The 27,365-nt window shown below is 47.6% G+C and overlaps 1 protein-coding gene across 5 annotated transcripts in view; it reads right to left on the bottom strand.

The window, feature by feature from the left end:
* Positions 1-27,365, bottom strand: part of smpdl3b (sphingomyelin phosphodiesterase acid like 3B) — a 119,235-nt gene that overhangs the window by 51,419 nt on the left and 40,451 nt on the right. For 3 of the 5 annotated variants that reach the window (XM_038796425.1, XM_038796421.1, XM_038796416.1), the window contains one exon: positions 25,943-26,040. The exons of the other annotated variants lie outside the window; for them this stretch is intronic. In XM_038796425.1, the coding sequence (XP_038652353.1) occupies positions 25,943-26,040 (98 nt within the window). The remainder of the gene's footprint in view (positions 1-25,942; positions 26,041-27,365) is intronic. 5 annotated transcript variants of the gene reach the window in all.

The following is a 27,365-nucleotide window of genomic DNA, read 5'->3' as shown; positions in this document are numbered from 1 at the left end:
CAGGAACTATTGACTTGAGGAAAGCAGACTGTCATTTAATGAGTGATGCTTTGCTGTCTTACTGCCAAAATCTAACAAATGCTGTTAGCTCTGCTTCTCAACAGGTGTTAGCTGCGTGGGGCGATCCTCCGGAGGGTGGACACGACCTGGTGCCCGGTGAAGAAGTGTACGTCAAAAAGCTGCAAAAGGAACCTTTGGGATCAAAGTGGGAAGGTCCTTTCGTAATCCTTCTCACCACCCAATCCGCTGTTAAGTTAAAAGGGAAGAAAAGTTGGATTCACGCATCGCACGTGAAGCGCGCGTACAAGTAAAATGTTTGCCGCAATTTTAATTTTCAGTTATTTGATTGACTTTGTGAATGTTGTATCAGAAATGAATAAGAACACATTCCTTTACACATCTAAGATATATGCTGAAAACTTTAACATTTCTAATTGTTGGGTATGCTTTGCAACCCCTACTAACTCAGGGGAGGGTATTACCTTTCTAACTATTCCCTTTAATGCTTCAGAAACAGCAGAATGGTACATCTATCAAAGCGTCCCTCGCTCTGTGGTGACCCGTTCTGGAGCATATACATGTGAAAATGGAGGTACCAGGTTGACATCCAAAAATCTATTAACTTATGGAAATCTGCAGGCTATCCACTAAACACCTTTTCAGGATGGCACCAACTTCAATTTAACCCTGACAAAAAACCTCAACATCTTAACCTCCCAACTAATATTAAACAAAGAGGATCAAAGAGGATCAAGGGGCTGGTTTAGCTCACTGAGCTAAATCGCTGGCTTTTAAAGCAGACCAAGCAGGCCAGCAGCACGGTTCGATTCCCGTACCAGCCTCCCCGGACAGGCGCCGGAATGTGGCGACTAGGGGCTTTTCACAGTAACTTCATTGAAGCCTACTCGTGACAATAAGCGATTTTCATTTTCATTTTCATTTTTCATTTCAATTTGCCTCATCAGTAAGGACCCTAAAGGGATACCAATGGGTAATAGTAATTGTACTAAGTATGTAGATGTTAACACAGCTTTTAAATGTACAAACGACCGCTTAGAAGAGTTACGCGGTCCTCAAGGATAACAGGCATACCTAACCTCAGAAATAATAAAACATTCGAAGACCAATGGCTCTTAGAATATATTTACTCATATTCTGCTTATAATGGAACTTATTTTATTTGTGATGATAAAGCATATCCCTGGCTCCCAAGATCCTGGTCAGGATCTTGCTATTTAGGATACATGGTACCTGCCATTCATCATGTGACTAATCTGCATATTTCAGAAATGACTGTACAAAGAAAAAACGTTCCATCACCTTTAGAGATGCAATTTTTGCTAGAATCATTCCTTTCTATTGGGAAGTAAGGATGGAGAATGAGTTAAATAAAATAACAACCATCATACAAGATGTAGCTGATTACACTGCCACTGCCCTAGATAAAATCTCTGACGAAATGCGAACAATTCGAACCGTGGTATTGCAAAATCGAATGGCACTTGACTATGTGGTAGCCGAAAAAGGTGGCACGTGCGCCCTGATTGGTGCAGAATGTTGCACTTTCATTCCCGATAACTCTGAAGAAGTTAAAGATTTGGTATTACATATCCAAAAAGAAATCAAAAAACTTGATCCATCCCAAGTTCTCTCTCTCTGGGATAGAATTTGCGGGTGGTTTGGACACACGGGAATGTCCATAATGAGAATAATCCTATTCTCCTGTGCAGCTGGATTCATCATTTATATAACATACCAATGTGCTACGTGCATCAAAGAACTATTCGCTAAGCGCAGGGGACCAACTGTCAGAATGATTCACACTAACCCTACTGCATCCCCAATTGATGAATTTGAGGTGAAATACTTTTGTTGAAATGTTAACTGTAATATTATCAATTAATTATTTGTATAATCTATTAATACAGAATCTGTAGCATCAAATTTGACTAATTTATTAATTGTTATTTTGTAATAATGATTCTTTAAGAATTTTAATGATTATTGTTGAAATAGTTGTTGCAATGCTAAGTTTCCATTCTATTGTTTAAATCAGCAATGACAATATGAATGAATTATTCTTTGCGCTTTTACCTATCCTATCGCTTTAATTATATCTTTTATCTTATTCTGATATTTCTCACTTGATCTTTCGATTTATCAAAGGGGCGACTGTAGAAGCCAGGTATTTCAAATACACTTAATATAGGTAAAAAGCTGCTTAAAGCATAAATATTAATTCCCAGTTTTAAAATGAAAGAAACATATAATTTCCAAACTCAGTCATGAGTTTGCAAAACACAGAAGTCTGATAAGATCATTACATTTTTCCAAGGACAAGGGTTGAATCCATGGCAACGAGGATTAAGAATGAACAATTGCACAATTCTCACGCCGTTCGAGATTAGGGTGAATTACATTCCATGATTATGCAAGCCGAAACATTTTAGACTGTGTTGCCTTGTTTTTAATAAATGGACAGTTAAACATCGAATCAAATATAATATATATATATATTTGATTCCAACATTCTCATTGAAACAATCTTATAAAAGACAGTTTGAATTATATTTTCGTTATTATGCCTAGCATAGTATGACGAGATAACATAAGGTCTCCATTGTTGCAGCAGTGAGGTCAGCATGAGGTCTCCATTGTGGCAATAGGTAGGTCAGCATTAGACCAGTTTTTGCTGGTTTTGATAAAGCACAATATCCCATGAAAAATATACAAACAGGCAACAATTGGAAGTAATGTTACATCGTGAAGATGGACGGCTTGTTATCAAATCAAATGTGTTTGAGTCTAACCCAAACCAATTAGGATTATATTGGGGTGTGATCGGATCGCTTAAGACAGATATGAAATAGTATATCCATGGACGATTTGGCCACCATTTTGAGAAGAAAGAAAAAGAGCCGGAGAGAAAGGAAAAGGGAGAGACAGAGAGACAGAGAGAGAAAGAGAAAGAGAAAGGAGAGAGACAGAGAGAGAAAGAAAGAGAGGACAGAAAATTAGAAGAGTTCTGTATTCATATTTCATTTTCAGACTTTGACTTCAGACTTTGACTTTTAAAGTTGTGTTCAGGCTATTGTCTCAGAAGATAATTCCTGTGATTCTTTGAAGAAAATCAAATTGTCTACAAACTACCTTTTAAATGATTTTCAAGTTGTAACCAATGAACTCCAAATAAAACAATTCTTATTTGCACCTGACAAGTTTTTAACTTGAATTTCTACTGAGTTTCAGCAATGTACAAGAACAACCGGTAACCCTGAATTGAACAAAACTTCACAGTCCTAAGATCCTTCAGGCACCTTTGACTCTCGTGTAGCAGTGGTGTAGGGTGTTTGCCTCTCTGGTGGGGCAGGAGATGTGTTGATGGAGTTTAGGAAGAACCCTCCTGAGGTTGGCCTGGTTGAAGTCTCCAGCCACGATTGTCAGGGCTTCAGGGTGATTTGCTTCGATGTTGTTTCAGGTTGTTGATGACGAAGTGCAGTTCATCAAGCGCTTTCTTCACTTCGCCTGGGGTAGGATATAGACTGCTGTGATGAGTACAGAGGTGAATTCATGTGGGAGGTAAGTTTCCTTCTGAAGTTCTGATTTTGTCTCAGTGCCCCACTAGGGACTATCAACCCCGCAAATTAGTTTAATAAATGATTTTTGGTTGACATAAAAAGAGTCTAACTAGGGGATATGGTTGAAACTGTGGGGGCTGGAGTGCATTGTCAGCCCGGGAATGAAATTTTGTATTGATTTTGTAAGTTTCCTTCTGAAGTTCTGATTTTGCCACAGTGCCTCACTGGGGACTATCAACACCTCCAGTTAGTTTCATTTATTGATGATCTATCTGACTTTAAAATAGAATATAAATCGGGGATAACTGGGAAACTGGGAGGTTGAGGAGAAGAGTTGTGAGACCAGATAAGTCAATAAATACTCTCTATTTTTTTGTTTTGTTTTATAAATTTAGAGTACCCAATTATTTTTTTCCAATTAAGGGGCAATTTAGCGTGGTCAATCCGCCTACCCTGCGCATCTTTGGGTTGTGGGGGTGAAACCCATACAGACACGGGGAGACTGTGCAAACTCCACACGGACAGTGACCCAGGGCCGGGATTCAAACCCAGGTCCTCAGCGCCGTAGGCAGCAATGCTAACCACTATGCCACCGTCCTGCCCTATAAACACTCTCTATGAAAAAAAACTCTGTCATCCTCCCGAGATTCCTGTTCGGATTCCAGTGTCTCCCCATTTTCATTCTGCGGTCCTTTTTTAAGAAGGTCAATAGAATGATTATGGGATTTGTGTGGGCGGGAAAATCCCCGCGGGTGAGGAGATTAATGCTCGAGAGGAACTGAGGGGAAGGGGGCTGGCGTTGCCAAACTTTAGTGATTACTACTGGGCAGCCAACATAGCTATGATAAGGAAGTGGATGGTGAGTGCGGGGTCGGTTTGGGGGCGGATGGAGGCCGCTTCGTGCAGGGGCACCAGTCTGGCAGCTCTGGTTACGGCGCCCCTGCCACTCCCGCCGGCACGGTACTCCACCAGCCCTATATTGGTGGTGACTTTGCGGATCTGGGGCCAATGGAGAAGGCATGTGGGGGAAGTGAGAGCATTAGTTTGGTCCCCAATTTGCGACAATAACCAGTTTACCCCGGGCCATATGGACGGTGGGTTCCGAACACGGCGGAGGGTTGGGATTGAGAGGATGGGGGATCTGTTCTTGGAAGGGAGCTTCCCGAGCATGAGGGCTCTAGAGGAGAAATTCGGACTGGCACGAGGGAAGGATTTCAGGTACTTGCAGGTGCAGGACTTTCTACGTAGACAGATTCCATCCTTCCCACGCCTGCCACTTAGGGGGATCCAGGAGAGGGTAGTGTCCAGTAGATGGGCAGGGGAGGGAAGGGTCTCTGATATACACAAAGAACCTATGGGGACAGAGGGGACGCAGACCGAGGAGCTGAAGCTTAAGTGGGAAGAGGACCTCGGAGGTGAGTTAAAAGAGGGCTTATGGGCGGAGGCATCGAGCAGGGTTAACGCGACCGCAACATGCGCGAGGCTCAGCCTGATTCAATTCAAGGTCGTCCACCGGGCCCACATGACAGTGGCCCGGATGAGTAAATTCTTTGGACTGGAGGACAGGTGCGCCAGATGTGCGGGCGGACCAGCGAACTATGTCCACATATTCTGGGCATGTTCAAAACTCAGGGGGTACTGGCTGGGATTTGCGGACGTTATGCCCGGCTACTGAAAACAAGGGTGGTGATGAGTCCAGAGGTGGCAATTTTTGGGGTTTCGGAGGACCCGGGAGTCCAGGAGGAGAGAGGGGCCGACGTTCTGGCCTTTGCTTCCCTGGTAGCCCGGCGACAAATTCTGCTGGCATGGAGTGACTCAAAGCCCCCGAAGTCGGAGGCCTGGCTATCGGATATGGCAAGTTGTCTCATTGACTACAGAAAGGCAAATCAATTCATTGTCAGAAAAGCTCCTTTAGTGGCAGATCCGTCTACAATTTTTAACTCTTTAACTCCTGACCTTCAATGGTTTTCAGTCATTGATATGGCAAATGGCTTCTGGTCAGTACCATTAGCTAAACAAGTACAACCATGGTTTGCTTTTACAGTCAATCAACAACAGTACACATGGACTAGACTACCGCAAGGTTTTCACAATAGCCCAACTGTTTACCACATGGCTCTGCAGAATCACATCAGGCAACTGCCTGATCTGCCTTCAACCATTATTCAGTATGTAGATGATGTTCTGTTAGCCTCCATCAATAAAGATGACCATGAAAAGGACTTACAGGTGGTCTTGAATCACCTCAGTACTAATGGTCACAAAGCTAGCTTTGCCAAAGCACAAATTACGCAGGAAGAAGCTGTTTACTTGGGACAGAAAATTTCCAAAGGCAAAAGGGAACTTACTCAGAACAGAACAGCTGCCATCAAAGCAGCTAAAGAACCCTCAACTGTACAGGAAGTCAGATCTTTCTTGGGACTCTGTAATTTTAACAGAAATTGGATTGATTCTTGTACTCAGTTATGCCAGCCATTGAACGATCTTTTAAAAGGAAACAGAAAATCAAAAGATCGAGTTAAACTCAATTCTGAACAAAAACAATCATTTCTGAATTTGAAAAAGGTCCTGTGTTCAGCGCCAGCCTTAGATATTCCAAACAACGGAAACCTTTTAACATGTTTGTTCATGAAAGAGATGGTTACATGACTGCAGTACTAGCTCAAGAACATGGTGATCAGTTAAGACCAGTTGGGTACTATTCCCTTAAACTTGACAATGTGGCACTAGCATTTGGCAGTTGTTTACGAGCCATGGAAGCTACATGTCGAGCTGTAATGATTACATCTGGACTTGTTCTAGACCAAAAGTTAATCATTAAATGTCCACATTCAGTCCATTCTCTACTATCCATGAACAGAGTTTCACAAGTTACATCAGCTAGATGGACTAGATGGACAGCAGTTTTGGAAGCTCCCGACCTACATTTTCACAAAGCCAGTCCTGTAAACCCATCATCCTTGCTCCCGCTTCCCGAGGAGCAAGGGGAGGGAGAGAGAGAAGTGCATGACTGTGTGAAAATAATAGAGGAAATGGAAGAAGTACGCTTAGTAGAAGAAGAGCCACTACAAAACCCAGATTTAATCCTATTCACAGATGGTTCCTCTTTTATTGACAAGGGTATCAGAAAAGCTGGGTGGGCAGTCACAAGCCCATACGAAGTATTAGCTGAAGGAAGTTTGCCCCCAGCTACATCAGCTCAGCAGGCCGAATTAAAGGCACTTACAGAAGCATGTCATGAGGCAAGAGATAAAACTGCTAACATCTATGCTGACTCCAGATATGGTTTTGGAGTAGCACATGATTTTGGCCAACTGTGGAGAAAAAGAGGATTTCTCACAACAGCAGGTACACCTATCCGAAATGGAAAGGAAGTACGAGATCTTCTAGAAGCTATGACCTTGCCCAAAGAAGTATCAGTTCTAAAATATAAAGCCCATACTCATGAGGACACTATGGAAGCAAGAGGAAATGCTCTTGCGGACCAAGCAGCAAGGGAAGCTGCCTCCCTTTGTGCCTCTCATTGGCATCAGGAATCCAGTCACATTTACAAATTGGGAGTAACCACCTTATTACATGATTTATGTGAAATGCAGAATGATTGTACAAAGGAAGAAAAATGGATATGGTTAGAATCTGGTATTCAACCATATGATGATGAAATTTGGAGCGAAGTTCAAACTTGTAAACCAGTCGCACCGCAATCACTAATGCCCTTCTTAGCTCAACAAATTCATTCATGGGGACACATATCACCTCAACAAATGATGGATCGATTCCATAGAAGTTGGTGTGGTAAAGGATTCAAAAAACATGCACAATTGGTAGCAAACCGATGTGTAACCTGTCAAAAGAATAACTTGGGTCCTATAACATCAATGCCTCAATTAAGAGCTCCTGCTCCCGCAGGTCCATTCCAGGACTTACAAGTAGATTACATCACTCTTCCTAAATGTCAACAGTACAATGACGTCCTTGTAATAGTGGATAGATTCTCCAGATGGGTGGAAGCTGCTCCAGCTAGAAGAGGGACAGCTGCCCATACAGCCAAAGTGCTATGCAAAGACTTTATTCCCAGATGGGGAGTACCAGCTAGCATTGACTCAGATAATGGAACCCACTTTACAGGAGCTGTTTGTAGGGAAGTCTGTAAACTACTAAACATTAACTGGAATTTACACTGTCCTTATCATCCACAATCATCAGGACAAGTGGAACGTATGAATCGAACTTTGAAAGAAAGACTGTCTAAATACAGCCAGGAAGGCATGAATTGGGTCCAAGCTTTGCCAATAGTATTATGCAGTATTAGAGCAACACCAAACAGAACAACAGGCCTGAGCCTTTTTGAAATCATCACAGGCAGACCAATGTCTCTGCCAGGAACTATTGACTTGAGGAAAGCAGACTGTCATTTAATGAGTGATGCTTTGCTGTCTTACTGCCAAAATCTAACAAATGCTGTTAGCTCTGCTTCTCAACAGGTGTTAGCTGCGTGGGGCGATCCTCCGGAGGGTGGACACGACCTGGTGCCCGGTGAAGAAGTGTACGTCAAAAAGCTGCAAAAGGAACCTTTGGGATCAAAGTGGGAAGGTCCTTTCGTAATCCTTCTCACCACCCAATCTGCTGTTAAGTTAAAAGGGAAGAAAAGTTGGATTCACGCATCGCACGTGAAGCGCGCGTACAAGTAAAATGTTTGCCGCAATTTTAATTTTCAGTTATTTGATTGACTTTGTGAATGTTGTATCAGAAATGAATAAGAACACATTCCTTTACACATCTAAGATATATGCTGAAAACTTTAACATTTCTAATTGTTGGGTATGCTTTGCAACCCCTACTAACTCAGGGGAGGGTATTACCTTTCTAACTATTCCCTTTAATGCTTCAGAAACAGCAGAATGGTACATCTATCAAAGCGTCCCTCGCTCTGTGGTGACCCGTTCTGGAGCATATACATGTGAAAATGGAGGTACCAGGTTGACATCCAAAAATCTATTAACTTATGGAAATCTGCAGGCTATCCACTAAACACCTTTTCAGGATGGCACCAACTTCAATTTAACCCTGACAAAAACCTCAACATCTTAACCTCCCAACTAATATTAAACAAAGAGGATCAAAGAGGATCAAGGGGCTGGTTTAGCTCACTGAGCTAAATCGCTGGCTTTTAAAGCAGACCAAGCAGGCCAGCAGCACGGTTCGATTCCCGTACCAGCCTCCCCGGACAGGCGCCGGAATGTGGCGACTAGGGGCTTTTCACAGTAACTTCATTGAAGCCTACTCGTGACAATAAGCGATTTTCATTTTCATTTTCATTTTTCATTTCAATTTGCCTCATCAGTAAGGACCCTAAAGGGATACCAATGGGTAATAGTAATTGTACTAAGTATGTAGATGTTAACACAGCTTTTAAATGTACAAACGACCGCTTAGAAAGAGTTACGCGGTCCTCAAGGATAACAGGCATACCTAACCTCAGAAATAATAAAACATTCGAAGACCAATGGCTCTTAGAATATATTTACTCATATTCTGCTTATAATGGAACTTATTTTATTTGTGATGATAAAGCATATCCCTGGCTCCCAAGATCCTGGTCAGGATCTTGCTATTTAGGATACATGGTACCTGCCATTCATCATGTGACTAATCTGCATATTTCAGAAATGACTGTACAAAGAAAAAACGTTCCATCACCTTTAGAGATGCAATTTTTGCTAGAATCATTCCTTTCTATTGGGAAGTAAGGATGGAGAATGAGTTAAATAAAATAACAACCATCATACAAGATGTAGCTGATTACACTGCCACTGCCCTAGATAAAATCTCTGACGAAATGCGAACAATTCGAACCGTGGTATTGCAAATCGAATGGCACTTGACTATGTGGTAGCCGAAAAAGGTGGCACGTGCGCCCTGATTGGTGCAGAATGTTGCACTTTCATTCCCGATAACTCTGAAGAAGTTAAAGATTTGGTATTACATATCCAAAAAGAAATCAAAAAACTTGATCCATCCCAAGTTCTCTCTCTCTGGGATAGAATTTGCGGGTGGTTTGGACACACGGGAATGTCCATAATGAGAATAATCCTATTCTCCTGTGCAGCTGGATTCATCATTTATATAACATACCAATGTGCTACGTGCATCAAAGAACTATTCGCTAAGCGCAGGGGACCAACTGTCAGAATGATTCACACTAACCCTACTGCATCCCCAATTGATGAATTTGAGGTGAAATACTTTTGTTGAAATGTTAACTGTAATATTATCAATTAATTATTTGTATAATCTATTAATACAGAATCTGTAGCATCAAATTTGACTAATTTATTAATTGTTATTTTGTAATAATGATTCTTTAAGAATTTTAATGATTATTGTTGAAATAGTTGTTGCAATGCTAAGTTTCCATTCTATTGTTTAAATCAGCAATGACAATATGAATGAATTATTCTTTGCGCTTTTACCTATCCTATCGCTTTAATTATATCTTTTATCTTATTCTGATATTTCTCACTTGATCTTTCGATTTATCAAAGGGGCGACTGTAGAAGCCAGGTATTTCAAATACACTTAATATAGGTAAAAAGCTGCTTAAAGCATAAATATTAATTCCCAGTTTTAAAATGAAAGAAACATATAATTTCCAAACTCAGTCATGAGTTTGCAAAACACAGAAGTCTGATAAGATCATTACATTTTTCCAAGGACAAGGGTTGAATCCATGGCAACGAGGATTAAGAATGAACAATTGCACAATTCTCACGCCGTTCGAGATTAGGGTGAATTACATTCCATGATTATGCAAGCCGAAACATTTTAGACTGTGTTGCCTTGTTTTTAATAAATGGACAGTTAAAACATCGAATCAAATATAATATATATATATATTTGATTCCAACATTCTCATTGAAACAATCTTATAAAAGACAGTTTGAATTATATTTTCGTTATTATGCCTAGCATAGTATGACGAGATAACATAAGGTCTCCATTGTTGCAGCAGTGAGGTCAGCATGAGGTCTCCATTGTGGCAATAGGTAGGTCAGCATTAGACCAGTTTTTGCTGGTTTTGATAAAGCACAATATCCCATGAAAAATATACAAACAGGCAACAATTGGAAGTAATGTTACATCGTGAAGATGGACGGCTTGTTATCAAATCAAATGTGTTTGAGTCTAACCCAAACCAATTAGGATTATATTGGGGTGTGATCGGATCGCTTAAGACAGATATGAAATAGTATATCCATGGACGATTTGGCCACCATTTTGAGAAGAAAGAAAAAGAGCCGGAGAGAAAGGAAAAGGGAGAGACAGAGAGACAGAGAGAGAAAGAGAAAGAGAAAGGAGAGAGACAGAGAGAGAAAGAAAGAGAGGACAGAAAATTAGAAGAGTTCTGTATTCATATTTCATTTTCAGACTTTGACTTCAGACTTTGACTTTTAAAGTTGTGTTCATGCTATTGTCTCAGAAGATAATTCCTGTGATTCTTTGAAGAAAATCAAATTGTCTACAAACTACCTTTTAAATGAGTTTCAAGTTGTAACCAATGAACTCCAAATAAAACAATTCTTATTTGCACCTGACAAGTTTTTAACTTGAATTTCTACTGAGTTTCAGCAATGTACAAGAACAACCGGTAACCCTGAATTGAACAAAACTTCACAGTCCTAAGATCCTTCAGGCACCTTTGACTCTCGTGTAGCAGTGGTGTAGGGTGTTTGCCTCTCTGGTGGGGCAGGAGATGTGTTGATGGAGTTTAGGAAGAACCCTCCTGAGGTTGGCCTGGTTGAAGTCTCCAGCCACGATTGTCAGGGCTTCAGGGTGATTTGCTTCGATGTTGTTTCAGGTTGTTGATGGCGAAGTGTAGTTCATCAAGTGCTTTCTTCACTTCGCCTGGGGTAGGATATAGACTGCTGTGATGAGTACAGAGGTGAATTCATGTGGGAGGTAAGTTTCCTTCTGAAGTTCTGATTTTGTCTCAGTGCCCCACGAGGGACTATCAACCCCGCAAATTAGTTTAATAAATGATTTTTGGTTGACATAAAAAGAGTCTAACTAGGGGATATGGTTGAAACTGTGGGGGCTGGAGTGCATTGTCAGCCCGGGAATGAAATTTTGTATTGATTTTGTAAGTTTCCTTCTGAAGTTCTGATTTTGTCACAGTGCCTCACTGGGGACTATCAACACCTCCAGTTAGTTTCATTTATTGATGATCTGTCTGACTTTAAAATAGACTATAAATCGGGGATAACTGGGAAACTGGGAGGTTGAGGAGAAGAGTTGTGAGACCGGATAAGTCAATAAATACTCTCTATTTTTTTGTTTTGTTTTATAAATTTAGAGTACCCAATTATTTTTTTCCAATTAAGGGGCAATTTAGCGTGGTCAATCCGCCTACCCTGCGCATCTTTGGGTTGTGGGGGTGAAACCCATACAGACACGGGGAGACTGTGCAAACTCCACACGGACAGTGACCCAGTGCCGGGATTCAAACCCAGGTCCTCAGCGCCGTAGGCAGCAATGCTAACCACTATGCCACCGTCCTGCCCTATAAACACTCTCTATGAAAAAAAACTCTGTCATCCTCCCGAGATTCCTGTTCGGATTCCAGTGTCTCCCCATTTTCATTCTGCGGTCCTTTTTTAAGAAGGTCAATAGAATGATTATGGGATTTGTGTGGGCGGGAAAATCCCCGCGGGTGAGGAGATTAATGTTCGAGAGGAACTGAGGGGAAGGGGGCTGGCGTTGCCAAACTTTAGTGATTACTACTGGGCAGCCAACATAGCTATGATAAGGAAGTGGATGGTGAGTGCGGGGTCGGTTTGGGGGCGGATGGAGGCCGCTTCGTGCAGGGGCACCAGTCTGGCAGCTCTGGTTACGGCGCCCCTGCCACTCCCGCTGGCACGGTACTCCACCAGCCCTATATTGGTGGCGACTTTGCGGATCTGGGGCCAATGGAGAAGGCATGTGGGGGAAGTGAGAGCATTAATTTGGTCCCCAATTTGCGACAATAACCAGTTTACCCCGGGGCATATGGACGGTGGGTTCCGAACACGGCGGAGGGTTGGGATTGAGAGGATGGGGGATCTGTTCTTGGAAGGGAGCTTCCCGAGCATGAGGGCTCTAGAGGAGAAATTCGGACTGGCACGAGGGAAGGATTTCAGGTACTTGCAGGTGCAGGACTTTCTACGTAGACAGATTCCATCCTTCCCACGCCTGCCACTTAGGGGGATCCAGGAGAGGGTAGTGTCCAGTAGATGGGCAGGGGAGGGAAGGGTCTCTGATATACACAAAGAACCTATGGGGACAGAGGGGACGCAGACCGAGGAGCTGAAGCTTAAGTGGGAAGAGGAGCTCGGAGGTGAGTTAAAAGAGGGCTTATGGGCGGAGGCATTGAGCAGGGTTAACGCGACCGCAACATGCGCGAGGCTCAGCCTGATTCAATTCAAGGTCGTCCACCGGGCCCACATGACAGTGGCCCGGATGAGTAAATTCTTTGGACTGGAGGACAGGTGCGCCAGATGTGCGGGCGGACCAGCGAACTATGTCCACATATTCTGGGCATGTTCAAAACTCAGGGGGTACTGGCTGGCATTTGCGGACGTTATGCCCGGGTACTGAAAACAAGGGTGGTGATGAGTCCAGAGGTGGCAATTTTTGGGGTTTCGGAGGACCCGGGAGTCCAGGAGGAGAGAGGGGTCGACGTTCTGGCCTTTGCTTCCCTGGTAGCCTGGCGACAGATTCTGCTGGCATGGAGGGACTCAAAGCCCCCGAAGTCGGAGGCCTGGCTATCGGATATGGCAAGCTTACTCAGTCTGGAGAAAATTAAGTTCACTCTGAGAGGGTCACTGTCAGGGTTCGCCCGGAGGTGGCAACCATTTATCGACATCTTCGCGGAAAATTAATCATCAGCAGGGGGGGGGGGGTTAGGGCAATGTAGATTCGGGGGGGCAGTTAGGCGGGTCCTTGTAGGAGGGGAGCTGGTGTTTGCACTATGTTGATTGTCTTAGCACACTGTTTTGTATTGTTGTTGTTTACTGTGCCAAAATGCCTCAATAAAATTGTTTGTCCAGAAAAAAACTCGTTTTTTCTTCACCAACCAGCTTTGATCCTGTTAACGACGTGTGGCCTTGCCTTGTTTGAGCTTTAAATTCTGGAGTTCCTTCCTGTAATAACTTGCCAAGGCCAGGCTAACTCGGGTTTATTCCTTGAACCAAAGGAAGCCATAGCCGTGACATTCATTGCTAGTGTCCCAACCCATGACCATCACGAACCCAGGTTCTGGATCTGGGTGACACATTTTCAAGTCCCACCAGTGAGTCCCTATTGGGTGAGCCTCTGTCTACTCAATACGGGAACTCATCCTCCACAAATTTCATGGGGAGATCAACTGACTTTGGTTTTTGCGCATCATAACATTTCCCTAAACCTCTCTACCTTCCCTTACGATGCTCTTTAAACTACGCTTTTTGAGCAAGGTATTGTTCACCTTCCCAAATATTGCATTATGTGGCTATGTGCTGCCTCGGGAAACGATTATATTAAAGATACTATATAAATATAATCTGTTGTTATAATGCCATTCGCCTGTCATATCGGACTTGTTAAAGCAAATGACTGCTCAATTAAGTGACCTTGTAAATGGAAAGGCACAAAAAAGGGCTTTGACATTGGCAAATGAAAGAGTGAGAAGTTGAGGAGAATTTGGGTGTATTTTTATGCAGAAGAGGTGTGATCTGGAATTGAGAAACACCTTTCAAAAGGGAATTTGATAAATACGTGCCGTGGGAAAATCTGAAGGGATATGGAGAAAGAGCACTGGGGTGTGTGTGGGGGGAGAGGGGGCGCAGAAATAATTATTTTAAAGAGCCAGCACAGATTGATTGAATGTCTCTTTTTGCCCTGCATGATTCTGTGTTAACGTGATGACTTTCGACTATTAAATTGCCTGCAGCATTGTTTATTGTTAGCTGGTAAAGAGACACATTTGTAAATACACACTTACAATTGAGTTGGGAGAAAGGCCTTAGAAAAAGCCTACTTTACAGGGTTACCCAATAACCAGAGTCCTATGTCTGCATTGAGACAGCTAGTGTGGAAAATGTGATGCGACCATCAATTCATTCAAAGAAACGAGTGAAGTAAACTGTGGCTTTAATCGACGTACAACTGAGCCTGCCTGCAACTAAACTGAACTGAAGGCGGGCTCGTAAGACCGCAGCACTTTATACTTCCTGCTGGAGGCGGAGCCAAGGGTGGAGCCCTGTACATGCTCCTTATCTCCCCCTGTGGGCAGAGCCGCGCAACGGCTCACAGATGGAGCCCACAGGGACACAGTAATATACAGTGTAGATTTATAGGTTATACATTCACCACATTCACCCCCTGTTAAAAAATCAAGACCAGTGGGGGTGACGGGTCTATAAGTTCAGTCGGTCCAGCGCTCGAATGGTGCGTTTGGACCGACGGAGCACTGGAGTTGCAGCCGCTTCAGATGGCTGTGGACAGATGTTCGATGCGAATCAGAGGGTGGACTCCGGGGTTGGTTCTTCCAGAGCTTCATTCCTGTGGACCGGTGTGACGGGTGAAAGGGGGCGCAGGAAACCTGTAGGTGCAGGGGTGCAGGGTGTGGGAGGTCGGGTGGGGTGTAGTATGAGGGGTACCTCGGCGGTTGTGGTAGTAGAAGTGGTAGATCCTGCAGGTGCCAGGTCCCGGAGGGAAACGGTGTCCTGTCGGCCATCGGGGTGTTCGACAAATGCGTAGTGGGAGTTTGAGTGCAGGAGTAGGACCCTCTTTACCAGTGGGTCTGTTTTATGTGTACGGACGTGCTTCCGAAGGAGGGCAGGGCCCGGTGTCCTCAACCAGGATGGAAGCGAGGCCCCCATGGTAGTGCCCCTAGGGAAGACAAATAATCATTCGTGAGGAGTCTGATTTGTGGCCGTACAAAGGAGGGACCTAATTGCATTGAGCGCGTCGGGGAGGACCTCCTGCCAGTGGGAGGTCGGGAGATTCCTGGACTGTAGGGTCAGTCGGTCGGTCTTCCAGACCATCGCGTTCTCCCTCTCCACCTGCCCCTGGTAGCTGGTAGTGCTGCTCGAGGCGATGCCCTTGTCGAGCAGGTACTGACGCAGCTCGTCGCTCATGAAGGACGAACCCCTGTCACTGTGGACATAGCTGGGGAAACCGAACAGGGTGAAGACACTGTGCAGGGCTCTGATGGGAGGTCATATCGGGGCATGGGATGGCAAAAGGGGAGCGGGAGAATTCATCTATAATATTGAGAAAATGGATGTTACGGTTGGTCGAGGGGAGGGGCCCTCTGAAATCAATACTCTGTCGTTCAAAGGGCCGGGATGCCTTTACCAGGTGGGCCTTGTCTAGTCTATAGAAGTGCGGTTTACACTCCGCACAGACTGGGCAATTCCTGGTGACAGCTATAACCTCCTCAGTGGAGAAAGGCAGATTGCGGGCCTCGATGTAGTGGGCGAGCCGGGTGACCCCCGGGTGGCAGAGGTCATTGTCGATAGCCTGTAGTCGGTCGTCTTGCGTGCTGGCGCATGTGCCGCGGGACAGGGCATCTGGGGGCTCGTTGAGCTTCCCCGGACGGTATACAATATCATAATTATAGGTGGAGAGTTCGATCCTCCACCGCAAGATTTTGTCTTTTTTGATTTTGCCCCGCTGCGAGTTATCAAACATAAAGGCAACCGATCTCTGGTCGATGATGAGGGTAAACCTCCTACCAGCTAGGTAGTGCCTCCAGTGCTGTACAGCTTCCACAATAGCTTGGGCTTCCTTTTCGACTGAGGAGTGTCGAAGTTCCGAAGTGTAGAGGGTTCGGGAAAAGAACGCTACTGGCCTCCCTGCGTGGTTCAGAGTGGCAGCGAGAGCGACCCCTGAGGTGTTGCTCTCCACCTGAAATGGGACGGATTCATCCACCGCCCGCATGGTGGCTTTGTCGATGGCCTGGTGGGCCTCGGCTAACAGTGGGAAGAGTGAAACCTTAAATAGTGGGTGGGCTTTGTCCGCATACTGGGGGACCCACTGGGCGTAGTATGAGAAAAATCCGAGGCGCCTCTTGAGGGCCCTGGAACAGTGAGGGAGAGGGAGTTGTAAGAGGGGGCGCATACGGTCAGGGTCGGGTCCTAGGACCCCGTTTTCCACGACGTAGACGAGGATGGCTAGTCTGGTTGTGCGGAAAACGCCTTATTATAGGTGAGGTTGGGTTTTTGGGTGGTTTGGAGAAATCGATGGAGGTTAGTGTCGTGGTCCTGTGTCATGGCCGCAGATGGTGACGTTATCCAAGTACGGAAACATGGCCCGCAGCCCGTACTGGTCCACCATTCGGTCCATTGCTCGTTGGAACATCGAAACCCCATTCGTGACGCCGAAGGGAACCTGGAGGAAATGGAAGAGGCGGCCGTCTGCCTTGAACACCGTGTAGTGGCGGTCCTCCGGGCGGATTGGGAGCTGGTGGTATGCAGACTTCAGATCCATCGTGGAGAAGATGTGGTACTGGCCGATCTGATTTACCATGTCTGCAATCCGTGGGAGGGGGTACGCATTGAGGTGCCTGAACCGATTAATGGTCTGGCTGTAATCAACCACCATCCGGAATTTTTCCCCGGTCTTGACGACCACCACCTGAGCTCTCCAGGGGCTGTTACTGGCCTCGATGACTCCCTCACATAAGAGACACTGGACTTCGGATCTAATAAATACCCTGTCCTGCAGGCTATACCTCCTGCTGCGAGTGGCCACTGGTTTGCAGTTGGCGGTTAGATTAGCGAAGAGTGGAGGGGGGTCAATTTTTAGTGTTGCTAAACTGCATATAGTGAGAGGGGGAAGGGGTCCACCGAAGCTGAGTGTTAGGCTCCTGAGGTTGCACTGGAAATCTAGTCCAAGGAGGAGGGGGGGGGGGGGGGGGGTGGGCAGAGGTCTGGGAGTACATACAGTTGGAAGTTGGTGTAGTTGGCGCCCTGTATTGTTAGCGTCGCAATAGTGCGCCCTTGTATCTGGACGGAGTGTGACCCTGAGGCGAGGGAGATAGTTTGCTGTGTCGGAAATATCGGAAGCTTACCGGGTTGCTGCTGGAATGGCCAAGAAGGAGCTGGAGCGTGCAGAGGGGAATCAGGATGGCGGTCTGTCGCTGTGGGGAACGGGCTGAGCGGGGCGCACGGGCACGTGGCGGACTACGGAAGGGTGATGGCTAGTCGACGGTGGAGGGGGCAGGTAGTCCTCCGATCCAGCTGATCACTTGGAATGTGAGAGGACTGAATGGGCCGGTAAAACAGTCCCGCGTGTTCGCGCACCTGAAGGGGCTGAAGGCGGACATAGCTATGCTTCAGGAGATGCACCTGAAGGTGGCGGATCAGGTCAGGTAGAGGAAGGGGTGGGTGGGCCAAGTGTTTCATTCGGGGCTGGATGCAAGAAACCGGGGGTGGCGATCCCGGTGGGGAAGAGGGTGTCGTTTGAGGCGTCGAGTGTGGTGGCAGACAGTGGCGGGAGGTATGTGATGGTGAGTGGCAAGCTGCAAGGGGAGCGGGTGGTGCTGGTCAATGTATATGCCCCGAACTGGGATGATGCGGGTTTCATGCGGCGCATGTTGGGCCGGATTCCAGATTTGGAGGTGGGGGGCCTGATAATGGGGGGGATTTCAACACGGTGCTGGATCCGCCACTGATCGATCCAGTTCCAGGACAGGTAGGAGGCCTGCGGCGGCTAAGGTGCTGAGGGGGTTTATGGACCAGATGGGAGGGTTGGATCCTTGGAGGTTCGCAAGGCCTAGGGCCAGGGAATTTTCATACTTCCCTCATGTGCATAAGGCCTATTCCCGGATCGACTTCTTCGTTTTGAGTAGGGCGCTGATTGCGGGGGTAGTAGACGCAAATCAGGTCAGGTTGAGGAAGGGGATAGTAGCGAAGCAGGATCCCCTGCAGTGTGGGTCATACTCGGCGATAGCCATTTTTGACCATGCCCCGCATTGGGTGGACCTCGTGCTGGGGGAGGAGAGGGACCAGCGCCCGTTGTGGCGCTTGGAGGTGGGGCTGCTGGCGGACGAGGGTGTACCTGGAGGCCAACGATAATGGGTAGGTCCGAGTGGGGACGGTCTGGGAGGCGCTGAAGGCGGTGGTTCGGGGGAAGTTGATCTACATTTGGGCCCACAGGGAGAGAGGGGAGCAGAGAGGAAGGGAGAGATTAGTGGGGGAGATGTGAGGGTGGACAGGAGGTACGCGGAGGCCCCGGAGGAGGGATTACTGAGGGAACGGCGCAGCCTTCGTGCTGAGTTTGACTTGTTGACCATCAGAAAGGCGGAGGCTCAATGGAGAAAGGCTCAGGGTGCGGTGTACGAGTATGGGGAGAAGGCGAGTAGGATGCTGACACACCAGCTCTGTAAGCGGGATGCGGCTAGGCAGATTGGTTGAGTTAAGGACCGGGGAGGAAATGTGGTGCGGAGGGGGGTAGACATTAATAGGGTCTTCAGGGACTTTTATGAGAGACTATATCGGTCCGAACCTCCGGCGGAGAAGGGGGGGATGGGGCGCTTTTTGGACCGGCTGAGATTCCCGAGGGTGGAGGAGGGATGGGTAGAGGGTCTGGGGGTGCCAGTTGAGCTTGAGGAGCTGGTTAAAGGGATAGGGAACATGCAGTCGGGGAAGGCACCGCCGGGGCCGGATGGGTTCCCGGTTGAATTTTTCAAGGCGTATGCAGACCTGTTGGTTAGGACCTTCAACGAGGCGAGTGGGGGGGGGGGGGGGCTTTGCCCCTGACGATGTCTCGGGCGCTGATCTCCATGATCCTTAAGCGAGACAAGGATCCCCTGCAGTGTGGGTCATACAGGCCGATCTCACTCCTGAATGTGGACACCAAGTTGTTGGCAAAGATCTTAGCCACGAGGATAGAAGATTGTGTGCCGCAGGTTATCCACGAGGATCAAATGGTGTTTGTGAAGGGGAGGCAGCTGAACACTAATATACGGAGGCTGTTGAACGTTATTATGATGTCGGCGGTGGAAGGGGAGGCGGAATTAGTAGTGGCGCTAGATGCGGAGAAGGCCTTTGATAGGGTCGAGTGGGAGGTGCTGGAAAGGTTCGGGTTTGGGGACGGGTTTGTCAGTTGGGTGAGGCTGTTAAACGAGGCCCCGATGGCGAGTGTGGCCACGAATAAGAGGTCGGAGTATTTTCGACTAAACCGAGGGACGAGGCAGGGGTACCCCTGTCCCCCTACTTTTTGCGCTGGCAATTGAACCACTGGCTATGGCGCAGAGGGAGTCGGGGGATTGGAGGGGGCTGGTCCGGGGTGGGGAGGAGCACCAAGTGTCGCTCTATGCGGATGACCTATTGTTGTATGTGGCGGACCCGGTGGGGGGAATGCCGGTGGTGATGGGGATTCTCCGGGAATTTGGGGATTTCTCAGGGTATAAGCTTAACTTTGGGAAAAGCGAACTGTTTGTGGTACACCCGGGGGACCAGGAGGAGGGGATTGAGAGGCTCCCACTGAAAAGGGCGGAGAGGAGCTTCAGGTACTTGGGAGTTCAGGTGGCCAGGAGCTGGGGGGCCTTGCATAAGCTAAACCTCACAAGGCTGGTGGAGCAAATGGAGGAGGAGTTTAAGAGGTGGGACATGCTGCCGCTGTCTTTGGCGGGTAGGGTGCAGTCAGTCAAGATGACGGTGCTCCCGAGGTTTCTGTTCCTGTTCCAGTGCCTCCCCATCCTTATCCCGAAGGCCTTTTTCAGGCGGGTTAACAGGAGCATTACGGGGTTTGTGTGGGCACACGGGACTCCAAGGGTGAGACGGGTGTTCTTGGAGCAGGGCAGGGATGGGGGGGGGGCTGGCGTTGCCCAACCTCTGTGGGTATTATTGGGCTGTCAACGCAGCGATGGTGGTAAGTGGGTAATGGACGGGGAGGGGGCGGCATGGAAGAGGCTGGAGATGGCATCCTGTGTGGGTACGAGCCTGGAAGCACTTGCAACGGCGCTGCTGCCGCTCCCTCCGACGAGGTATACCACGAGCCCAGTGGTGGCAGCTACCCTCAAGATTTGGGGGCAATGGAGGCGGCACAGTGGGGAGGTGGGGGCCTCGATGGGGTCCCCGATACGGGGAACCACCGGTTTGTTCCGGGGAGAATTGATGGCGGGCTCCTGAGTTGGCACAGGGCAGATGTCAGGAGGCTGGGGCACCTGTTCATGGACGGGAAGTTTGCGAGCCTGGGTGAGCTGGAAGGGAAGTTCAGGCTCCCCCCGGGTAAACCTTTAGGTACACGCAAGTAAGGGCGTTTGTCAGGCGGCAGGTGGCGGGGTTCCCCCTGCAGTTGCCGCGTGGGGTCCAGGACAGGGTGCTCTCGGGGGTATGGGTTGGAGAGGGGAGGATCTCGGAAGTGTACCAGGTGATGAAGGAGGTAGACGAGTCCTCGGTGGAGGAGCTGAAAGATAAATGGGAGGAGGAGCTGGGTGAGGAGATTGAGGAGGGGACGTGGGCGGATGCCCTAGAAAGGGTGAACTCCTCCTCTTCATGTGCGAGGCTTAGCCTCATACAGTTTAAAGTACTGCATAGGGCTCATATGACCAGGACAAGGATGAGCCGGTTTTTTGGGACCGAGGACAGGTGTATTAGGTGCTCAGGGAGCCCAGCAAACCATGTCCACATGTTCTGGGCATGTCCAGCGTTGGGGGAATTTTGGAAGGGTGTAGCAAGGACGGTATTGAGGGTGGTAGGATCCAGGGTCAATCCAGGTTGGGGACTCGCAATATTTGGGGTTGTAGTGGAGCCGGGAGTGCGGGAGGCAAAAGAGGCCGGTGTTCTGGCCTTTGCGTCCCTAGTAGCCCGATGGAGGATTCTTCTTCAGTGCGAGGCCCCCAAGCGTGAAGGCCTGGGTCAACCATATTGCAGGGTTTATTAAATTGGAAAGGGTGAAATTTGCCCTAAGGAGGTCAGTGCATGGGTTTTTCAGGAAATGGCAACCATTCCTAGATCTCCTGGCAGAATTGTAAAAACAAAAGGTCAGCAGCAGCAGTAACCCGGGGGGGGGGGGGGGGGGGGGGGGGGGGGGTCTGTTACTTTTTGTTCTTAGAATTTTATGTTATTGCTTTCTTTTTTGTGAAAATGTGAAATCTTGAATAAAAATTATTTTTATAAAAGGAAATATCGGGAGCGAGCAGCGCCTTACCAGATCTGGGTGACCGAACCTCTCGGTGCTCCCGGAGTCGAAGAGGCACGGTGTCTCTTATCCGTTGATTTGGACGGACATCATGGAGTTCTTGAGGTGCTTTGGCCGCGACTGGTCCAAAGTGACTGCACTGAGCTGCGTAGTCGGTGGCGTGGTCTGGGGTGCTGGAGCGGACCCATGATGACTGTCCGTGGAGGGCGTAGTCGTCGAGTGGCATATCGGGTGATGGCCAAGATGGCGGCCCCCATTAACCGCACGTGGCGGGCGGCGAGGAAGATGGCATCCAAGATGGCTGCCCCTGTAGATCGCACGTGGCGGGCGGCGAGGAAGATGGTGCCCAAGATGGCGGCCCCCATGAATCGCACATGGTCGGCCGCGTGGGGGAGGATTGCCAAGATGGCGGCCCCCATGAATTGCACATGTTGTGCAGAGGTGGAGTTGGCAGGCACGCTGCCACATTGCGGGGTCGGCAGGCCTGTGAGTTGGAGGGGCGAGTGTTCTGGTGAGCGTTCGAGTTGGAGTTTTTAGTTTTGGCCAGGCAGACCTTCGCAAAGTGCCCTTTCAGCCCGCAGCTGCTGTAGGTCGCTTTGCGGGCCGGTCATTGTTGCCGGGAGTGTTGGAACTGGCCGCAAAAGTGGCACGATAGCCCTCCGTGGTGGGCGGGTGGCCGCGCGGCGCAGGCCTGGGGCAGTCTCTGGTCGGGGTCCACGATGCGGTCGCGTCATCGGCCGGGAACGCGTTTAAACTTTGGAAAGCGACCTTTAACGAGGTTGCTAGCTTTACCGTGTCCTCCAGGTCCTGGGCCCCTTACTTGAGATGCTGCCGCACATAATTGGATCGGACCCCTGCAAAATACATGTCTCGGACGGCGAGCTCCATGTGCTGGGAGGCTGCCACGGCCTGGAAGTTACATTCTCGTGCTAGAGCTTTAAGGTCGCGCAGGTAGTCTTCTAGCGACTCTGCAGGGCGCTGGCGGCGAGTTGTAAAGATGTGCTGCGCATAGACTTCATTCACGGGCCGCACGTACAGGCAGTCGAGTATCGCCAGGGCCTCAGTATAAGAGTCAGTTACATCAAGTTGAGTTGAAATACGATGGCTCACCCGTGCGTGGAGAAGACTGAGTTTCTGTTCTTCTGTAACAGAGGAGGTAGTCGACGCAGCCAGGTAGGCCTTGAAGCACCGAAGCCAATGCAAAAAAATGTATTTTGCTTCTGCGGCCTGTGGATCGAGTTCCAGTTGGTCAGGTTTGAGGGCTGATTCTATGGTAGTTTTTTAAGTCGATTAAATTGATGCGACCATCAATTCATTCAAAGACACGAGTGAAGTAAACTGTGGCTTTAATCGACTTACAACTGAGCCTGCCTGCAACTAAACTGAACTGAAGGCGGGCTCGTAAGACAGCAGCACTTTATACTTCCTGCTGGGGGCGGAGCCAAGGGCGGAGCCCTGTACATGCTCCTCATCTCCCCCTGTGGGCAGAGCCGCAGAACGGCTCACAGATGGAGCCCACAGGGACACAGTAATATACAGTGTGGATTTATAGGTTATACATTCACCGCAAAATGTAATGGGAAGTATTGGCACAGCAATTTACAATGGTAAAAGTCAACCATAACACATGATCAAAAGCCCTGACTGAAGGAAGTAAATGCTCAGGACAGGAAGCCAACACCTTTTGCAAGAGTTTATATATATATTGATGTAATAACGGTTTAATTGAATACTTGAATATCAATTCTAAGAATCTGCATGCAGACAGTTCACATGTTCCAGCGTTTTTGCTGTTGTTGCTTTTTATGGTGGGGTGGCAGAGAGTGGGGGAGTGGATAGGGAGGGCATGGTGCAGGGCGGATACCCTCCATCCAAAGGACAGTCAGCTGCAACCCAAGTTGCTCCATGCCAGTCCACCCCACAGCCATAACAGTGTTAATAGACTAAATGGGTGGAGAGTGGGACTTCCACCCTGAATAGGGAGTCCTGACAGTGCCAGGAGCTCATTAGGGGGTGCTGCCGGGATTCCAATGGATCCCACAGTGAGGTAAGCCTGGGGTAGTGGGTAGGGAAGGTTTGACCAGTTTAGGGCGGGGATTGGAGGGGGTTCCCAGATATCTGCTGCTGTTGTTCTTCTAGATCAGGGTTTTTCAAACTAGGGATCATGACCTGTGGATGCGTGTCAGGAGGGTCACAGAACAATCAGTCATGGCATTCCGGATCGCGGGAGAAGTGCCCAAAGGCCGTGACCGGGTTTTTTAAAATGCTGGCTGCAACCGGCTTGCAAGAATGGCGGCTGACCCGCATATTCGTGCCTGTTCAGGTAGATCCCCAGTGGGCAGGCGGCGAGCCCAGCAATGGCAGATCGCCTCCTCATGACGTCAGCGCGCTAACCAAATTCAAAATGTTGGTGTCTTGCTGCCCAGTACATACACTGACATCAAGTGCCCTGCATATCCGTGCTTTGGCGTGAAATCACAGAGGAGAGATTCCTCCATTTTGTAGCTGCCAACAAGCGAGGTAACAGGACTGAAGAATTGAAAATAGAACGTTTAATAATAAAGAAGAGAGGACCAGAGACAAAAATAGGCAAGTATCTCACAACTAAATTTGCTGGAGAGAGCTGCACAGGAGAGTCCATGGCAGGACAAAGCAATGCTGGTGTGAGCTCCAGGTCTTCTGGTGAACAACCCATTAGAAGAAGCTGAAATTCACAGTAAAGCAATATGAAGATGATTTCTTGAGGTATGGCTTTATTAATTGTGCCAATTCAAATCAGGATGCAAAGCCCATGTGTGACATATGCAGAGAAGTACTGGGAAATTTAAATTTAAAACCCTCAAAACTTCAAAGGTATTTGAAGACTAAGCATGGCAAGTTTGAGAACAAAGATGCAGCGAGAACTTAAATCACCAGCTGAGGTCCTTAGCAGAAGTGTAACATTGAATGACAAAACAAGTGAGATTGTGAAGACCAAGCAGGTTCTCCTGTCGCATTAAAGGTAAGTATAAATGGTGTGTTGCAAAGGTCAGCTGGTGTGGGTTGCGAAGGTCAGCCGGCTGGGTCATGAAAGGTCAACATGGATCATGAAGGTCAGTCGGCACGGGTCCCGAAGATTGGCCAGTTGGTAAAAGTGGGTCCTGGGAAAAGAAGTTTTAAAAACACACTGTCCTAGATGGTGGAAGTTGTGCATTTGGAAGGTGCTGTTGAAGGAACCTTGGTGAGTTTCTGCAGTACATCTTGTAGATGGTACACACCATCTGAAGTGAAATGATTTGCAGGGCCCATGTGAAAAGTGGGAAGGAGAGTGGGTCTAGTTGACTTAAAGCGTCATCATCTTCATGAAAGAGTAAAACTTTTATAGGTCAGCACGGTAGCACAAGTGGATAGTATTGTGGCTTCACAGCGCCAGGGTCCCAGGTTCGATTCCCCGCTGGGTCACTGTCTGTGCGGAGTCTGCACATTCTCCCCGTGTCTGAGTGGGTTTCCTCCGGGTGCTCCGGTTTCCTCCCACAGTCCAAAGACGTGCAGGTTAGTTAGATTGGCAATGCTAAATTGCCCCTAGTGTCCAAAAGGTTAGGAGGGGGTATTGGGTTACAGAGATAGGGTAGAAGTGAGGGCTTAAGTGGGTCAGTGCAGACTCGATTGGCCGAATGGCCTCCTTCTGCACTGTATGTTCTATGTTCTAAGTGCCCAAATGAAATAATAAGAATTACATTCTTGTTGTCGGACTTGTCAGTGATACTGATGTTTCTCCCATGACTGTCGCTTACTCATTCAACATGAAGAGCTTTGCCATAATCTATTTTGTTTCCTTAAAAGCAGTATTCTTTTAGGATGACATGTTTAAATAATGTAAACTTTATAGGTGAGATGTTTGGTTTTGAACCATCCGAGGTTACAGTTGTTCTGGTTGGTGATAGTTCCTTTCAGGCTACTGCACCTCAGACATTTAAACATAGTTTTCACTTGGCTGATAAAGGTTCATGGCTGGATTCTCCGGTTCCCCAGCTATGTGTTTCTCAGCGGCGTGCCGTTCGCTGGTGGCGGGACGATGTGATCCTGCTGTCTGACAACGGAACTTCCCATTGAAGTCATCCCACCACGCCGGGAAACCCGCGGATGGGGATGCACTGCCGGTGGGAAAACCGAATCACAATGGCCAGAGAATTCCGGACATACATATTGCCACATACCTGGAAACACCTCTCGTATAAGCTGGGTTAACTTGCTTATTATCCGCAGCACTGCATTCTCACCGAGCCTCTCGTCACCAACATGAGGAGTGTCGTCACTGAATGTTCATTGAAGAGCAAAAGAATTAATTTCTTGAAGTTGTAAACCCACATTTATTGAACTTGAACACAGGATTGTGATGGTGGTTTATCTGGAAACCACGGTGGGTTTAATCTCTCACTGCTAAACAATGTTAACAAAGGAAGTTTTGGGCAGATTCATTATGAACACAGGGGTTGAAAGTGGACATGGGAGGAATTTTCTAGAATAACCAACCTGCTTTACAAAACTCTAAGAAATGAAATCATACATGCTGCATAAGGCACACATCTGGAACAATCCCTTGTAAAATAAGCCTTGGATAAAATTGAAAAGCAGAGAAGTCACATTGAAACTTGCTTAGGCCATATTTAACGTTCTCTGTCCTGTTCTGCTCTGCATATTAGTAAAAAAAGATATTGAGGCACTGGAAAAGGTACATAAAGATTCACAATAAAAGTGTACAGACCAGGATTTTGTTCTCTAGAAAAGAGAAGGCTGGATGGAGCATGACCTGACCGAGAAGTTTAGAGTTGTAAAATGTTTTTTTGATAAGGATGAGAGACTGTTTTAAAAACAGAAAAAAATGGAAATCCTCAGCAGGTCGGGCAGCATCTGTGGGGAGAGAAATGGTCCCGATCGAATGGCCTTGTCGGCCTGACTCAGGGCGCGACATGGCCTCTCATGAGATTTGCGATGCTCAGGACACCTTGAGATATCCCAGGTAGCACTCCCAGGATGTTGTAGCACTGCCAGTGATCAGATCGAGCCTTATGAAGTTGGGTGATTGGGGGGTGGGGGGTGCTCAAGCATTCCTAATAGTTAAGTTGGGTTGTTGGGACAGGGGTATGGAGGCCATGATGGGGGGGTCCAGGGATCGGGGCAGCGTTTAAAATTGGCTTGTCAGTGTAGGAAACAAAGGTAAGTGCCGCCTCAGCGGGGCTTTCCTTGCCGAGGCCAAAAGAAACCAAGAGTCCCATTTGATAGCGGGGTCATTCTTGGCGCTGCAGGATAAACTCCCCACACCCCTCTCTGAACATGCACAAACGGGACTCTGTTTTTTCCCATTGAATCAATCCCGGAGTTAACGTTTCACATTTGTGACCTTTCATCAGAACTGGGAATAGTTAGAAATGTAAAAATGAGGGCAGCATGATGGAGCAGTGGTTAGCACTGCTGCCTCACGGCACCGAGGATTCAGGTTCGATCCCGATCCCGGGTCACTGTCCGTGTCGAGTTTGCACATTCTCCCCGTGTTTGCGTGGGTCTCACCCTCACAATCCAAAAAGATGTGCAGGCTGGATGAATTGGCCACGCTAAATTGCCCCTTAATTGGAAAAAAAC

The sequence above is a fragment of the Scyliorhinus canicula genome, chromosome 1 (genome assembly GCF_902713615.1).
Source record: "Scyliorhinus canicula chromosome 1, sScyCan1.1, whole genome shotgun sequence".
Classification (NCBI taxonomy): domain Eukaryota; kingdom Metazoa; phylum Chordata; class Chondrichthyes; order Carcharhiniformes; family Scyliorhinidae; genus Scyliorhinus; species Scyliorhinus canicula.
Note: the sequence above shows the minus strand (reverse complement) of the source record. Positions and strands in the feature narration are given on the sequence as shown.